The 19,354-nt window shown below is 35.8% G+C and overlaps 1 protein-coding gene across 1 annotated transcript in view; it reads right to left on the bottom strand.

Annotated features, from left to right (window-relative positions):
- Positions 1–5,319: 5,319 nt before the first annotated feature.
- Positions 5,320–19,354, bottom strand: part of UQCR-C1 (Ubiquinol-cytochrome c reductase core protein 1) — a 67,343-nt gene continuing 53,308 nt past the window's right edge. Inside the window, exons 5-7 of the mRNA XM_081765981.1 lie at positions 12,069–12,352; positions 9,101–9,304; positions 5,320–5,671 (exon numbers count right to left, since the gene is read on the bottom strand). Of these exons, the coding sequence (XP_081622107.1) occupies positions 5,531–5,671; positions 9,101–9,304; positions 12,069–12,352 (629 nt within the window). The 3' untranslated portion in view covers positions 5,320–5,530. The remainder of the gene's footprint in view (positions 5,672–9,100; positions 9,305–12,068; positions 12,353–19,354) is intronic.

The raw sequence follows: 19,354 nt of genomic DNA, 5'->3' as shown, positions 1-19,354 counted from the left end.
CAAGAGAGGGGGAATTACACCCTTCTGTCCTGCCCAAATGACGCCCCTGAAACATTTGCTTGCACTTACTGAAAAGAAATTCAATGAATCATTGAATAAAACTCGTTTCTGTCCGTAGATATTTTAGAGCTCTTGGCAATTTCCATAGATTTCTTAGGGAGCATCTTACTAGCTTGCACTCTTTAAAGAAAGAAAAGAATGAAACTAAAGATATTTATGAAGCTCTGGGAAGATTGTGTGACTTTCCTTTAACTTAGGCTCTTAAAAATACTTCAGAACAAACGAATGGAAAAGACTGTTTTAAAGCTATAACGTTGTAAACTTGATTCCTGTTTCTTTTTCAGCTGAATGGAAAGAGTGTACTACATCACACACACTGCTTTAGACAAGGAGAGGTGGAGGACGGGGTGGAGTTGGAATGAATACTAGAAGCAACTAATCGATTGATACATGTATTGCGGGAATGCATAAGAAAACTGGGCAAGAGTTGGTTATTCATTTGGACTTAGAATTTTTGTAACAAATTTTATGCTGCGGACTGTACAAAGGGTAGAGGGAAAACTTTGATCTTTGTTTTCAATTGCCATTCCACAAATTCTTTTAAAAAATGGAGGATTTGGGATAGTTTTGGAAGTGAGAGAAAAAAATCTGCAACAAGTGAAGCATGAAGTCACATCCCTGTTGTTGAGATCACAATCAAGAAAATGTCAAATGAGTCACTTGTCCTTGGAGCTTTGCAAAGTGTGTTTGACTGTGCTGGTTTCGTTTCAAAATAATAATAATAATTATACTCTGACTTGTCAACAAATATTCTATTCAATTGTTGCTTATTGAGTGGGACCGAGAAAAGTGATCTGCACACAATTCCGATGAAAATAAAAGGAAGTAATAATAATCAGGATTTTTTCCATATGCTTATGTTCACAGTGTATCAAACTTTGAAAATTACGCTTAAATTAATTTGCAGAATGTATTAAAATTTAAATGCATTAATAGATTAAAAAATATACCATCAAAAAGTTGAGTTGATTTCAACGTCCCGTTCAGCAGCGAGGCTATATGAGACGTGGACCTACTGATTAACGTGGAATCCGAACCACATGAGCTCCCGCCGGGAATCGAACCCGGGAATCCCACGCCAAAGGCGGCCATCAAAAAGTGTGTGTGTGTGTGAGAGAGAGAGAAAGAACGAAAATAAAAAAAGGAGTGGAAAATAATCAAGAATTTGGTTATCTAAATTTCCTATATTCTATTTGGTAATAGCTCTTTAAAGGGAAACCAGTTCTCTTCAGACTTCCCACATTTTATACTTATTTAATAAAGGGAATTAGCTACTCCAAAACAGAGACTGTAAAAAGATAATAAGCTGTTCCGAAGTTATTTATAGGACAAGATAATATTTCTGTGGTCACAACCTAAGGATTTTTTCCTTCTGGGATAAGAGCACTGCAGCACTGTTGGAGCAAGTGTGTTTGTGTCTAAGGGGATTATGTTGAAAAATAAAAGTATTACCAAATCTGTACTTCTTATAGTTTGCTCAAGGCTCAAAACTTTTCAATCACTCCTCATATAACACTCATGGCACGATCCTCTCTTTCCTTGATTGTTATCTTTTAGGGGGGGGGGGGGGGAGAACAATGAGTCACTCTTCCTGGATTCGTGTCTTCGTTTAGTCCTGTCTTATCCAGAGTGCCTCAAGGAAACGTCCTGGGTCCTCTTTTGTTTATATTGTATATGGATGACTTACTGGCATCTTCTCGATCTCTTCCTCAAATATATTGCTTTTTACTGATGACTGGAAACTTCAGATTCGTTAACACTATAGACGAGGCTTCTCCACTGCAAGCTGACGTAGGTGTGTTAGGTAATTTGTGCTCTACTTGGAACCTGTCTCTAAACCCCAATAAATCTACTACAATCTCTATTTCTTTAAAAAAGAATGGTCTTGGACATATACATGTTAAAATGTACCTATCTCAAACGCGTTTCATCTCAAAATGATCTACATTTTGTTTGATGGAAAAAAAAAAAAGAAAAAAAAAAGAAAGAAAGAAAAAAAAAACCCTCCTTTGCGGATCGTATGAGTTCGGTCTCATCCAGAGCTATGAAACTACTTCGTCTAGTCTTTAGATTTCCAGAAATACAAAGTCTCCCTCTCCTTACAATGTTTTATAAGGTTTTTATTTCTCCCAACATTGGATATTGTAGAACTCTTTCAGGTAGAGCAAATTACTGTACACGGGAATTTGGACTTTCCCATCACCTCTTATTATAAAAGATCTTCCTAAATACAAAATGTATACAATAAGTAGTTCCTCTAATATATTTGGGTAAGATAATGAAAGGAACCCAATGACCAAGCGTCTTAGGGCTTTTGTAGGTGAGGTTTCCTCTCGGTGACCGGGCGTCGTGAGAGAGGAAAGGAACCCAATGACCGTGCGTCTTAGGGCTTAAGGATAGGTATCTCTCGGAGATCAAGCGTCGTGAGAGGGTAAGGTAAACCCAATTGCCGGGCGCCTTAGGGCTTCAGGTGGTTTGATCAACCTGGATAGATTGATGCTTGTTCCTCTCTTTTATCCTGGAGTGTCGGCTACCCTCGGTGATTTTCGTCTTGCCGAATGCTGGCGAATGTGGGCGACTCCTCTTCGGGTCCGTCGTCTGCGTTGTTTTTGTTTATTATTGGCGCGTGTAGTACACACATGGTTATCGCATGTTATGGGGACATGCGGAACCTTACAATATTGTTCACCTGTATGGAACATGATAATACCTATTAATCTATCTCGCATTGACTCTGTATTAAACTTCTTTCTTGCCACAGTTAGATTTAGAATTCCCGATTTTCATAATTATTCGAAACAAGACCTAATGTCTTTAATGAACTCATGTTCCTCCTATAGGGATATTTCGTTATATATTAAAGTCCCAAGTCCACTACTTTACAATACTACACGTGACAACACAATTTGAGACCTAATGAATTCATTTATTTAATATTCCACCTCTAAACACATGTAAATTAGATCAATAATTTTAGATGTTACACTTGTTTTTACGTATTATCCAATTTCAACTACTATATATATTACATAGAATATATTTTTGTGTTCATCTTCTAACTATATAAACTACATGGCACTCACTTCAGAGACACCTAGTTTATCGACTGCAAAGCGCTCTTTGTTTTACAGACTATCGCACGATTACAATACGTTGTCTATAGGACGTAATATTTTTACTTCTGAGAGGAACATTAGAACTCAATTGATGAGAACTTTGTATAGTGAGAGATGAACTTTTTTTTATTTTCTCTCTCTTATCTTCCTTTTTATCTAGATTTTGAAAAGCATGTATATCTTCGAAATATTTCTGTATGGATTTATATCCGCAACTTTATATAAGACCTTTACAGGTGTTCAACTGTTTTCCTGCATGTTCATACTTACCTAGGTTCGTGTAGATTACTATAAACCGGCACACACACACACATATATATATATATATATATATATATATATATATATATATATATATATATATATATATATATATATATATATATACCCTACGAATTCGCTCCGTACAAAATAGTTTATACTATTAGCGACTTTCTACTTTTATAGGGTACTATTTCTCAAGTGAATTTGTTTCATAGCCCAGTGTGAAGTGTTGGGACCTGGACGAGATAAGAAAAGCGAGTAGCATATATAGTCAATGCTTTATGAGTGGGCGGGATCTATTTGATGTGAATGTACCGTGTATCTATTGGAGAAGTGCATATGTGTTGGGTTATTAATATCGTAGCAATGCTTTTCTTTTGCAAGCTTACACACTAATTTCCGTACAGGCCTACAATACAAGTGCAGGTTAAAATAAGTCCGTAAAATTAAAAAGACAACATTTTGTTTTTGACTTTTCTCGCTTTAAGATTACACCTAAACTGAAAGGCAATCAAAACAAACTTTCTTCCTTACCAATCTCTTACTAGGAGTTTGATAAACAAATATCAGTGTTCCTCTTATTACAATCAATCCGCGCATACAAATGTTTAGCATTTATCTAAACATGTAGAAACAATTGTAGCTCCCATAAAAAGCACACCTTTCAATATAATTGTAAGATTAATCGAATGCTTATTGTTCATTTGGCAGCCGGGGCTTGTAGTATATCGCCGGATGGCAAGCTATTTATTTACTATATTCATACTATAATTTCATATTAATATACGGGGTGGTTCATATTAATATACAGTACCGTAATGTTTAGCTCATTGCATTTTATTTCATTTCTTATTGTTATCCATCAGGTAGACTTAGTTTCATTATTATTTGTTCTTAATGTGTTTTTACTTACATTTTAAGCTCGGAAGAGCCGAAGCAAATAAACCCATAAACTAGAATGTTACACTTGATCAATGCAGGGGTGTATACCTACTTTTGGGCCATCCTGTACAATTTAAAAACATGTGCAATATGTAATGATCGAATATTAAGAGCGCTAACAGCGGAACTTTACATAATAATAATAATAATAATAATAATAATAATAATAATAATAATAATAATAATAATAATAATAATAATAATGTTTCACCCGATCCTTTAATAAACCGAGGTTTTCATTTTTTAACTGCAAGACAAGAATTCTCCTTCCTCTAAGCAATAAATATATAACATGTACGAATGAATATACTCATACATTACTATTTGTTATACACATATAACTACAGAATAAATATACGTTACACACGACATTATATACTATTGATACGAGCTAAATCCATAAAATATTCTGAAAGTTTAATATCCTATACATACGATTACCCGCAATCGCATAGACTAAGATAGGATTCCGATAGGATTTGTTTCTTTTTCAACCCCCCTAATTCTTTACTGGAAGATTTATTGAAATTAACTTTATCATGAATGAGCTCTTATTTCTACAAATCCAAATAGCACTGAAATCAAATCACGATAAAGAATAATAATAATTATAATGAATAATAATAATTATGCTTCCTCTAACCTGAAAATTGAATTTACAATAGTTATTGTTGGTGTCATCGGTTGATAGTGGCTAAAAGGCACAGCAACAAGTTCTCAGGGTCACGTACATATAGGGAACTGGGGGGTGAGAATTTAGATTTTACAAGATACTGTATTTTACCAAAATATTCCCTCCTTGGCAAAGTCAGTAACTTGCTTCTCCCTTTTGCAATGCCAAAGGCAGGTGAGACTAGCAAAGCTTGTTTTGATTGCCAATCAGCTTAGAACAGTAATATTGATCAGATTCTTTCCCATCATACAGATTCAAGAATACTTTTATATATTATTTATATTTTATTGTACGTCAAATATCAACATGTAAATAGTACAATTATGTACAGATCGTAAAAATTACAACGTTTAACTACTTCTTCAACTCTCAATACGTCCTTCAAACACTCAACTTTGGATCTTCATCTCTGTTTTTCTTTGTTAAAAAAAAAAATCTATTTATAAATTACATGAATACGTGGAACACAGAACTTCTACAACCGTAACCAATACATAGACGATCTTATTCTATTGTATTCTGGGAGATTTTCAACTGGTCCTACGGCAGCTACTGCTGGACAGCGATCGTAGATGTATTTCATGCATGTGTCTCGCACTTGAGTAGCTGTTACACCCTGAAAATAAAATTTACGAAAGAATTACAACAAAGGAATAAGAAGTAGAGAGTAGTAAGTTACAACGTAGAGAGTATTTAATCTGATTCCGAATACTGAAGTACCCATGTTAAAAGAAGCACAGCAGGAATTCACCCATTTTCAAGCAAGTACTGAAGGTTTTACACAGGGATGAAACAAACACATATATTCCACTAAAAATGAATCAAAACCATTAAAAAACTTTCGGTATCTAATTACTTGAAAATGATAACCGAAACCTTTTTACAAAAAACTGAAATGAAATCTTAGTTTTTTTTGCCCCTTTGGTTATACCGACTAGGCTAAAGGAGACGATGATGATGAGAAATGAATGACATGGTGGAATGAATAAAGTGAGAGCAAACGGAAAGAACTCAAGTAACCCCACGCACCAGGTGAAAGCTCTACCACTGAGCTACCATGCCCTTCCCACCGTAGCGTTTTTAGAATACGAAGCAAGGATCACGATAGTTAGTACATCGACTCCAAACGTTTCTTTTTTCTTTTTCTTTCAGATCCACATTTTCCGTCCCCAACTGTCTCAATGATGGGCTCTATACTGAAAACACACGACTCCCTCATCGCTATAGGGTTAGTGTACGTGCCTTTGGTGTGACACCCAGATTCTATTCCCTGTGGGAGCTCATGTGGTTCGAATTTCACGTTATGCTGTAGGTCCACGTGTTATATAGCTTCAGTGCTGAAACAGGGTGTCTACTAAAATTCCAAAATGAAATTTCGTGACTTTCTTTCTCAAACCATAAAATTTAGTAGCATTCTCAAGAGCAAATTTGGATGCGAATTGGCCCGAATTTTCATGCATGCGATAGAAGCATGCTTTGCTTGCGATTTGATAACATCTAAAGTCGACCATAGACATTTTCGGTAGAGTTTTGACGTTTTATAGAACAAAATTTTCCAGTCTATACTTATATTTGTACAGAAAAAAATCGTGACCCAAAAGCTATATTTCGTGACTTTTCCTTGATTTTAATGATCGTTTTCTGATTTCGTGACTTTCGTGACCGATAGACACCCTGTGAAAGCTAAGGAATAAAAACTTAAACACACTGCTAAACGACTACAACAAGAGCAGTAAAAGTAGAAAATAACAAAAGTGCTAAAAAGCATAAAATAATAATAAAGCACTTAAAAGCAGAAAATAATTCATTACCATATATACAAGAAATTCAGGAAAAAAATGGATCAAAAGATTGCAATCTTGGCCAATAATTAGTTTTTGAATCAGGGGCCACAATATTTTTGAACGGCCCCTAAATCCAATTTTCGAATTTTCTACGGAATAAACACGTCATACTGAGTTAACTGATAGTTTGGATTTGGGTACACTATATGTAGTTTTCCAGATATAAGGCCTACAAGGCCCACAAAGCTATAAACCATTTTAACTTTTATTATTATTTTATGCTTTTTAGCGCTTTTATTTTTTACCTTTTAGTGCTTTTGTTGAGATCAGTTAATATTATTCTTTTTTTATTTAAAAAAATTGTTTCTTAGTGCGTTCTTGGAATTTAATTTTTCCAGTTTTTTATTATCCGAGTATAGTTAGACACCTAAATTACTTATACCACACTAACTTCATATAAAATGGATCGGCCTACGAAACATTCATGACCAATGGAGGAGTTTCGTGATCTAACTACAAAGATATTCACTAGATTATAATGAAATTCATATGCAGTCTGCGAGAAAGTATACTCTTTGAAACTAAAAAAACAATAATAAAAATAGGTACACCTAAGTTGAAGTTATGCGTGAACATGCACAGAATGAAGTTAGTTAATTACGATATTAACACTGTCAGCAGTTGAATTTTATGGTCTAGCTTTCGAAGATTATAATCAGATTCTAATAAAATTTACGAGAGTAGATTGGAAAGTTCGTGATCTGACTAGGAAGAAAGCAATTATTTTATGTTTGTAACACCATAGGAAATTCATATGGACATGGTATAGATACTAGGAGACTCCGCGCCCTCGTATTCTATGGTGAAAAAGTGGGTAGCCAAATTTAAGCGTGGCAGAAACAGCATTGAAGATGCCCCCCCGCAGTGGCAGGTCTTCAACGACGACCACTACAGAAAATGTCAATAAAATTTGTGACCTGATTTTGAATGACCGCAGAATCAAAGACTCTGGGTATGTCCTATGAGCGAGCACAAAGCATTATCGTACACGAATTAGGGTTTTCTAAGATGTCCGCGAGATTTGTACCAAAGTTACTTTCAGTTGAACTCAAACACAATCAACTCACTCTTTCCCGTGATTCTTTGGAACTGTTTGAAAGTGATCTGGAGGAGTTTTTGGCAGATTTGTGACTATGGACGAGACATGGGTACATCATCATACTGGAATCAGAACAACAATCGAAGCAATGGAAACGACTTGGATCTCCCTCCTGTCCCAAAGAAAGCCAAACATGTTTTGTCGGCAAACATGGTTATGGCATTTATATATATATATACTAGGGGCATTATCTTGATTGATTTCTTGTGAAAGGGAAAGACTGTCAATTCTGAATATTCCTGCACTCTTCTGCGAAGTTTGTATGAGAAAATCAGAAATAAAATGTCAGAAATGCTGCGAAGAAAGGTGTTGTTTCTCCAGAACAATGGCAGAAATTCATTCCTGTAGGTTCGAACCGTGCCGCACCCGCCCTATTCGCCTGATATGGCCTCCTAGGACTTTCACTTCTTTAGAAACCTTAAAAAAAAAGTTTGGGAGGCAGCGATTTTCTTCGAATGCAGAGGTGAAAACTGCTGTACTGTGATATTTCACAGAGCTCAATGAAACATTTTTTAAAAGTGGTATAGAAGCGTTACTGGAGAGGTGGCGTAATGTATCTTGGTCGAGGGGGATTACATGGAAAAAATAAAACAACTTATCCAAATATTTTCTAATTTCGTAGGTCAGGCCAGGAACTTTCCAATCCACCCCCGTACATGGAACCACGAAGGAAGCATACTCTTAAAAAAATGCACCTATGTTAAAGTTATTCATAATCATACATATAACATGGTATGAACACTGTCAGCTATTAGTAAATTTTATAGTTTACTGTACCTCCAAAGACTATTGTTATATTCTTATGAAGTTTGTGTGGAGCCACCAAAAAAGAATACAATTTCAAACAAAAATCGGTGGACCTATGTCGAAGTTATGAGTGAGGATCGCATATTAAAAGTCTGTTGATTGCATTTTTTCACTCTACACTCACTGTTTCAAGGACTAGCTCCAAAGACTATCGTAACATTCTAATGAAATTTATTTGGAGCAGCTGGGAAGGCGTTTTGAAACAAACAAACAAAAATCGGTCGTTGAAATTATGCGTGAACATAAACACAACATATATATATATATATATATATAAACAGGTAGAATTAATTACCTCAATTCTAGCTTCCAATTCATGCAAGGGAATACGTCTGCCATAGCACAACATTTGTCGTCCAATGTCCTCACAGATTGGCGTTGTTCCGTCCAACTGCAAAAGCATATTTGTTTTCAACAAGTTTCGGGCCCTTTCCACCTCGAACTCGGTCACAGAAGTACACAGCCGCATCCACTCATTCTGAACGTTGTAAAGCATCAACTGCAAGAAATTAACACATGTAGTAACATTTATTCCTGCTATTTTCATTAGAGAGAGGAAAAATGTGAAATATAAATTATTACAAGATAGGTTTCCGATTTCCATTGAATGGCAGAACAAGACCGTGTATATAAGAATTCTCAAAATTCTTCATTAACATAAAAAAGTGCTCAGCTACACGAAAATCGAATCCCAGTGTAGTGTTTAAAAGGTTGGTGGCACTAAGCTAAATTTAAACAATGGAGATAGCTTCTGGTAAAAGACAATTTAGTTGTGTATGGAAATTTCGAACGAGAATTTTCTCTTTCAAACGAAATATATAGATCTTTTTAAATTACTATTTCTTACACAATCAATTTTTCTGGAGGTTTTAGTTTTCGAGTTAACTGAATCACTGGTAGCTCAATCATTAGCCACATCTGAGCTTCGAGTTCTAATTCTCTATCAAGTGCGTAATCAAAATTTCTTTCCCAATATTTTTCTGAACATACACTGATTATGAAAAAAGGAATAATTTAAAATACACATGAATTTCTCAACATGACATTAGTGTACAAAATAGTATCTTGGGTATTTTAATCGTTGGTAGAAAATCAGAACCAAAAAAACAGGAATTCTGTTAATACTCAAACAAATTATTAACTACATACATGTTAATAGATCTAAATGCAGGTACATTGAACCTACACAGTTGACATCGCTAGCTAGTTGAAAACTTTAATACAATCGGACACATGCTTTTAAATAAAATTCACCAATTATATGACCTGGGATTCCAATCGGATTATTATATTCCTAATATGATTTGGGCTACCAATCCTGTTCCCATCGACAGTTAGACGCTCATGAAGAGCTTTGGCTTCATAAATATTTTTACATTTTGGTCCTTTTTTCACAAGAAATACTAATATCAGGAATAAAATTTTGGTGACTGCTACAGGCACTAACTGTCAACGGGACAGTACCAATATACATATACCTTAGACACTACTATTTACACACACTTTATGCAATTTACACTATTTCACTTCTCTTCCCTTTATTTTGCTTTCTTCTTTAACGCACAGACAAATTGCTTCAAATTATAGCCAGCCTGTTGGCCTAGTAAAATTAGGCTAACTTCGAAAAAATTCTGTTTTTTTTTTTTTTTCTTTTGGGGGAATAAATGGGGTGAATTCTATTTTTTTGTAATTATCTCAAAAATTATAAATTTTTCAAGGAAAATAGTTTATGACAAAAGTTGTAGTTTATAAAATTCTTTTTAAAAAAAGTACATCAGACTATTTTTTCGCAGAATGAATAGTTTGAAATACATACACTGAATTATGTCTGAAACCACACCACTATAATCTTATATATAAAACAAAATGTCAGTTTCTTTGCCCGGTATACCAACCCACGCTCTATGCTTCGATAACTTCTAAGTAACTTGAAGTCATAGCGTACAAGATACTGTAGTAGGCTATTTAAAATTGTTTGATGCGCATCGTAAAGGTGAAGGGAGTGAACATTAAATACCCAAAATGATCGAGATTAGTGCAGAATCAATAATTTTCGGGGTCTAAGCTGAAGGGTGGTAGTTCCGATGATATTTAAGTTTAGCAAGAATATGCATGTCAGCTGGCCAGGGAATTGATAGAGATAATGACTGATGTACGAAAAAAGGTGCACGGACCTTTTTTATTTAGAATTTTATACTTTACATTTTACTCATAACCATTTTGGTCGAAAATTGATAATTTTCGTGTTAACTGCAAAATACCCCCTTTCATCCCCCCAAAACAAAAAGTCCACCTCAAATAAGAATATTTTTCAGGATTTGATAACAACAAAGTCTTCACGAAACTCCAGGTTGATCGGAACACTTTGGAAGCTTTTTTTTTTTTTTTTTTTTTAATTTGCTGGACTCCCAATCGAAGACACCTTAGTGAGTCTAGTTTTCTTTGATTACAGTGCCATCTATCACAAATCGGGAAAAATATTTCGAATAAAATTTACTTATTTTTCCTCGCAGAATTCGCCAATAACAAATGCTGATCCTCATTTGAGTTTTCAAAGTTGCCTCCATCCCACTCCCAGGGAGGTGGAGAGCAGGCTAATTTATCACAGCTGAATTTCTCTCTCCAAAATAACAACTTTTATTTCGACCAGTTTTCCCTCCGATGCTTATTTTTCCATACAATTTGCACTATAATAATAATAATAATAATAATCTACGAAAAAGAAGTATAAGGACCATTTCTATGTGGAAATTTAAAACTACAATTTTCCTCATTACTATTTTATTCAAAAAAATTTATAATTTTCGAGATAATGGCAAAAAACTAAATCCCCTCCGCCCCTAAAAGCAAAAACCCATGGCTCAAACAAAGATACTTTTCAAGATATGCTGGGACATCAAAATATAAATCTCCACAGGAATGCAGCTTGTTAAAAACTTTTTCGAAGCTTTTTACTTTATTGTTTAATGTTCCTGGGCTATATGTACAAATCTGAAAAATGGTTACCTATACATTTTCTATATATAATCACAGCAAGTCACAGAGGCTTGCGTAGAAAATGGTGCTAAGTGCTATCTCTTCACATACGTAAAAGAAAAAAATATATCTCTAGTTTTTTTTAGTTACTTAATGTCAAAATCAGATCCGTGCTAATATAGAAGTCTCTGTTCATACAATTCCCTTATATAGGTTTATGATTTATCACTCTTACCTACGCGTCTCCAAACACAGATTTTTAAAACACGTACTGTAGTAGTACATACCTCACATTTCAATGGTTCACACACGTAGTAAATCCCCCAGAGTCCTGTGTCCTTGTAGCATGTGTTAAAGGACTGGAAGGAGTGGCAGAGGTTATCCTTAGCTGCTTCTTGGGCAAGGATAGAAGCATTGTTGGAGCCTCCACCTTGAGAGCGATCCCACGCACCAATCAGAGTATTAGCCACCATCAACGGGATGTTATCAGCATCGTCCCAGCCGCAGCCTTCAACAGCAATTGCCACATGAGCTAGAGGCATGGAGTCATCTCGAACTCTGATTTCAGATCCTGGGAAATAAATTCAACAATTATTCACTGCACACAGAATACAATGAAGATGAAAATTTATTTTGGATGTTCTATATAATGATCACTTCATACAAAGCTGAACATAAAAATTACAGTCCGCAGCAAAAAACCTGCAACATGAGCATGTAAGTTTATTGTGAAACTACGCCTATCAGCGCAGGGAATCAACATAACGTTTAAGTAGCACGAATCACGCCAGGAGAAACCTCGGCGTCCTCCCCTGCACACTTATTTTGGAGCAAAAGACTTCGTCGTTTCACAATCAACTTACATGCTCCTGTTGCAGGTTTTTTTGCTGCGGACTGTAAAATAAATAACGAAATGACTCCAGCGAAATAAAATTCGAAACAGATGTTCATAATAGTAGATAATGACAGCTCACACATAGTAAGGCATCTTAAGAATCAAGTTTATTTTATATTTGAAATTTAACCTTGCTTTCTAATAGTGAGGCTATCAGTAGAGTTATCTATTGCTTAACATGAGGTCAGGAACCACTCCCATCAGAAAGGCCGGTTTTTGCGCAACCATTTAACCAAGAGGAAAGTTAAGTTAAATTTATCACCTTCAGAGGCTTCCAACCTTGTTTACTAAATCTCCTTTCACCCCTCCTCCCTTCCACACCTTTCCACTCATTGGTCACAGGGGGGCACGGTGGCTCAGTGGTAGAGCGTCCGGTGATTGGGGTCCCTGGTTCGATCCCAGCTCGCGCCGTGTAAACTTTGTGGTGGACAAACACCGTGCTCATGGGTTTTCTCGGGGTTCTCCCGTTTCCTCTTACTCTTCATTCTACCATTTCATTCATTTCTCATAATCACCGTCTCCTTTAGCCTAACCCGCATAACCATGGGACGTAAAACTGAAAGATTTCATTCCATTTTTTTTCATTGGTCACAGGTGTTTATCTAATTCCTTTTGCGATTTCACGTGCAGCACTAAACTCTCAGATCTATAATAATAATAATAATAATAATAATACAGTAAAACCTGCCTTTAGCGAAATCGAATGGGACTTGCAAAAGTTTTCGTTAAAGATAGGTTTCCGGTTAACGAAGGTAGATTTATGAAAAAAAAAAGTTAATTCAAATAATGGACATACTGAGACAAAATAAGATGCTGTACGTACCTTAGTCAATTTACAGTACTTATTTCTACTACGAATTAATATACGCAAAACTTACAATGAACATAACAGTACCGTACACACGTTATCTTAATTTTTCCAATAGTCAAGGAAAGGTTTCTATACACATCGCTGCTTGTCTGCCCAACTTTCCATAGAGACTTTAGCCTGAGAAACCACACTAAGCATATCAGTGTCTTTTCAACACAAGGCAAATGCTGCAGTTCCTTTGAACTTTTGACAGAATCTTGGTGTCTTTAGCCTACACTATCCTTCCAACTCAATGCCTTATTTCTCTTCTTCCTCCACCCCCTCTAATCCTCTCAGATTTTCCGTATAATTCTCAACTAAAGTATGTATATCCATCGTGTCTGCTTTCGTTTGCACATCACTGTCTGTTTTACTAAAAGTATATCTAACCTCTCATAGGATGTCTAAAAACTTTCTAAATGCTGCATTCCGAAACTTGAAATTTTACGTTAAGAAACTTATTTTGATTTCCATTACCCGCGTAAGACACTTTCCGCTCAATGAAGGTTCATTACGATTTTCGCCAGTAAATTCATGAAATATTTCCGTTTAATAAAGGATTTGTTGAAGACAGGTTTTACTATAATAATAATAATAATAATAATAATAATAATAATAATGATTATTTCTGTGCCATAAAAAGTCTAACGGTAAAAATACAGCACCATTAGCCACAGACAAAAATAAACATACACCCTCCTTCCAAAAGAAATCGAACGTTTAAAAAAAACAAAAAAGCAATGTACATTTTGGAACATCATTTTTATTAATCAATGTATTCCCCTTCTGCATCGATACCCATATTTGCACGCTCCAACAAGTTGTCAAACGACTTCTCCATGTCCTTTATTGGAATGGTCTTTAGGACGGCGGTCGTCGCCTTCTCAATGGCATCAATCGATGCGTGCCACTTTCCTTTCATCGCCAAATGCAGTTTCGGGAACAGATAGAAATCGCACGGAGCGAGATCTGGTGAATAGGGCGGATGATGCAACCGAATAATGTGATTTTTGACCAAAAATTCAGTTACAAGTCGCGAACGATGTGATGGTGCATTATCGTCCAAAAGAGTCCAACTGCCGATTTCGCGATATTCGGGCCGAATACGACGAATTCTTGCCAGCAAACGCTTCATGACGCCCAAGTAAAACTCTCCAGTGACTGTCTGGCCGGACTGAACAAATTCTTTGTGGATAATTCCTTTTGAATCGTAAAAACAAATCAGCATCACCTTAACTTTTGACTTCACCAAGCGACTTTTTTTTTGGGTGTTCCTTCATCCGGCGCTCTCCATTCAGCACTTTGCCGCTTTGTTTCGGGCTCAGATTCAAAACACCACGTCTCGTCACCAGTTACAATCGATTTCAAGAAGTTTCGATCCTGCCGAGCACTTTTAACGATGTCTTTGCAATGCGCAATTCGATCAACTTTTTGGTCTTCGGTGAGTTTGTGTAGTACAAACCGCGAATTAACCTTCTTAAGGCCCAAAACTTCGGTCAAAATGCGGTATGCGGTTGTTTGAGGAATGCCTAATTCCATTTCAATAACTTTCACCGACGATTTTTTGTTATGTTTGATGAATTCACGCACTTTTTCGATGTTTTCTTCCGATAATCCGGTTCTGGGAGGGCCTGATCTTTCGTCATCATCCAGCGTCTCTCTACCCGATTTGAATCGCCTGAACCACTCGTAAACTTGCGTACGGGATAGACACTCATCACCATATGCATTTTGTAGCATTTGGTGCGTTTCACTAAAAGTTTTACCCAGTTTAACACAAAACCCAATTGCAGCTCGTTGTTTGAAACTCATTTTCCGACCGATGTACACAACACACTGACAGTTGAAACGCAATAACTTTGTTGCAGTGCATCCAAATGTCATGACATTTATACCAGTTGTCAATGAGGGACTACGCCATCTACCGGTAAAATATTACAACAGATGGCACTAGTGGTACTATTTGTTTTCAAAAGTTCGGTTTCTTTTGGAATGGAGGGTGTACATTGCATAGAATGTAACCTACCTACTGAAGAAATAATAATAATATTAATAATGAAAGTATCGGATTAAACAATTATTCCTTATCAAATTAATACCAAATATTTTTAGTCTCAAAATAGATACATCGTCAAAAATACTACAAATAATATTTGTCGAACTTTAAAATTTATGCTTTTGTACTGATAAAAATATGTTTCAAAGTAGATTAAACGAATTGGCCATTCTTCTAAAAATTATAGATTTTGGATTCAAGAAAACTAATGTTGATCCATTTCCCATATTATACATCGGTACCCTTATACCTATATTATGTAAGCAGTATTCACTGTGATATCTATTGTCTAGTATTTTCTGAATAAAATTTCTTCCAGTATCTGTTCGCCTATCACTTAATGCTGTAATCCCCAAAATCGATTCCAATATTCATAAGTATGTGGGTAATAATCCTATTCATATTACCGTATAGTAGCCTAATAAAACATTTTTGGACTGACTCAATTTTGTTCGAAACTGTAATATATATACCATTCCAAATAAATAATAATATCACCACTTTATATTTATTTTCAGTAAAACTTTCATAAATGATGTGCAGTAAGGTGTAAATGATTATCACAAGTAGTGCATTATTCATAATTTCAGTTTATTTCTGTCAGTAGCTTGCGTCTCCTTGCTCGCTATTCACAACCACTGCTCCAAGGAAACTATGTCAACACAAATGTTCAGCTTCAAGTACAATATTAAATTTAGACTCTCTCATCACGGACAGCATTTGAAATTTCAACAGAGAAAAAGGGCATTTACAAAGCTACGAAATACCAGCGTTTCAGCAATATGCATTAAATTTAGATCTCGACGCATAAGTAAATTAACTTAGCATTTTGTCAGGTGTACTGGGAAAAGGAAGGAAATCCAATACTAATCGAATCAAATTCCATAACAGCAAACGTGGATTGTATAATTGTATCACCTGTTACCTATTTGAGGGGTAGATCAAGTGAAAAAAACATCCGCTATAGAAAGCAATTACTCAATGGCATTACTAAAACCGTGGTATTCGTCGTGGTTAGGATTGTCTGAGACATGTATACGACACTCACTTTTATCTTTATCTCTCTCTACATAGTTTATTTTTATCTCTCTTTCTTTCGTTTTGCCCAGCTGCGTCACGACGAATCACGGGTTCTCCAATACTTACATTCTCGTCAGATCCGGAGTTGGGAAACGGTAGACAAGAATAAAAGTACCGTAAAGTCAAAAGTAACTAAACTAAGCATGAACAACAAGTTAGAAATAAGTTACATGCATAAATAACAAAACCTGATTTAAAATGTATAACACATATAATGACACTCAGCACGTATAATGACACTATATTTAAAAATAATATCAAAATTACGAACAAACAACTTTCTATTTTATGAAATTTACGGCCGTTCTCGACTTATATTTTGAGGTACCTGTTGGGCGTGACTAATAGTTTGAACTGTGTTATACTTACAATAATCTTTGACCGGTTAACTCCTTCGGGATTGTTGTGATCCAGGCGTCGATTCTAGACTAATCACAGGAATTCCACAATGAGCTCCACAGGTGATAATCCAATTACGTTCATTCCAATATATTTATGGGTGTACGATTTCCACTCTGGCTTCTTGCTTATAAAATCGCAAACAATGTACCGCTGCTGAATGCGCGGGGACGTAAGAAAATATCAGAATATAACAAAACAACGTACAACGCACAATATGTAAAACCTCACTGATTAAAACACTACTGATAGTTATAAAACTCACTGCGGGATTCAAATCCGAATTTTAATTCTCAAATTAATGTCTCGTCTGTTCTCTTAACACAAAAATATAAAACTCGAAGCAGCACGCTGGGCACGATAGGCCCGGCTGGTGAGGCGCGAATGAATTTGCTTGTCTAACCAGCTTCTACCTAGAGCAATGCGTGGGCGAAGGGTAACAGTCCTGAAATCCAGACACAAAGAGACAGTCACCAAGCATGTAGAAATCATGTGATCAAGGTCCCTACTTTTTGACCATATACGGCCGTAGGATTGGAGCTAGACGCACTAACACAGGCACATAAACATACCAGACTGGTGAGAGAAGGCTTCGAGATGTTTCTCTTATGTACGAGGCTTGGTCAATTAAAAAAAGTTCAAAATTAACACTATCTTTCCCATCTTGCTTAAATGCTATGAATGAGCCTGGGGTAGGTGATATTACAAATAACGTATGTTCTGCTTTCATCAATCCTGCAAAGTTTCTTGCTGATTTGCCAGTAGTTGAATCAAGTAAATACTGGAACGGTAACTTAAGTTAAAACATTTCTTCTTCATTGTTATTCTGAATAACAAAATTACGATTGCAACGTGAGAGCAATTTTTATTTTTTTTTTTATATATCAATTTTAAACAAAATAATTAGTATATTTTTTCTTTAGTTTACCCATTGCTCAGAGACACTTGTATCGACAGAGCGAAATAACAAGTTCTTAATTCAGGCGCAAATTACATCATCACAGCAATGAGATATTCAGTTTTATGCAAGCAATAATTCCTTACAATAATCCTTATGTAATAATAATAATAATAAAAAAATAAAAATAATAGAAGTAAAGAAAGAGAGTGTTAAATATACATATTCTTCATTACCATGGAAACGAATCATGACTTTGGATTCAAATTTTACTATTACATTATTATTAATATTGACTGTTGACATGCGAATTCTTAATCTCGGAAAATAAATATTGATTGAAGGTTTCGCATGGCGTTAAAGCAGAGAGCCCTCAACGAGGGTCGAAATAGTGAATCACTGGTATGACCGGACATTCTCCCCTGGACCACTACTCTTTTCCAAAGTGTGCCCGAGACTTGTTTATTACAATATCAGAATAAATAATTATTACTGGAAATGATGTATATCGAAATAATTAATATTTGGAATAATTTAGAATTTAGAGTGAGTAGAGATATAGCCGAATGGCTGAGAAGCAGGCACGGGAAAGCTGATACATGCGCCATTCGATAGTACATAACAACCAATCCATCACTAACGAAATACCGAATATAAATTGTTACATAGGGTCATAATAATGGGCGAGACAGCCGTCATACTTGAAAACAGGTTGGTATCACCAAATTCTTCGGGATTATCTTCCGCAGTCTCTCCAATCACAGGCACACCATCATCATGCAGCATTTCCAAGTACTTCTCACTTGTCAACGTACAGTCTATGAAGAGGACCCAATTATATGATCACCTAACATTCCCGCCCACACATTAGGTTTCTCTGAGTGTTGTGTGTTGCCATCATGAAACATATGGGGATTCGCGTCACTCCAGTATCTGGAACTGTCTGTTCACCATACCATTCAGGTGAAAAATACTCTCATCTCTGAAACACATGCTTGTCACCAATTTTACCACGCTGCAATTTTTCACATATTTCTTTTACAAAACTTCTGATGAACATCGAGATCGTGCTCTGTTAATTCCTGCACAATGTGGATTTTGTATGGATAAAATTTGTTTCTTGAGGATCCTGTGTGTGTCGCTGTGACTAGTTGTGAGCTAGTGTTGTGATCATCCAACAAGTACATCTGACTCTCTCTTCAGTACATACACTTGGAATACGGTGCTTTGACAGACCTACCAACTCTCCCGCATTTCCACGTTCACTCCCGCTCTCCTGCAACGAAGTAGCAAACTCCCGCATAGTCGAAATGGGGTAGGTGGGAAGTAACCTCTTAACATACCTTTTATTAAAAAAGTGGAAATTTCACCTAATTTATTTTTCGGCTGAAATAA

The sequence above is a fragment of the Thermobia domestica genome, chromosome 7, assembly GCF_964235325.1.
Source record: "Thermobia domestica chromosome 7, izTheDome1.hap1.1, whole genome shotgun sequence".
Lineage (NCBI taxonomy): Eukaryota > Metazoa > Arthropoda > Insecta > Zygentoma > Lepismatidae > Thermobia > Thermobia domestica.
This window is presented reverse-complemented; position numbering and strand designations above follow the sequence as displayed.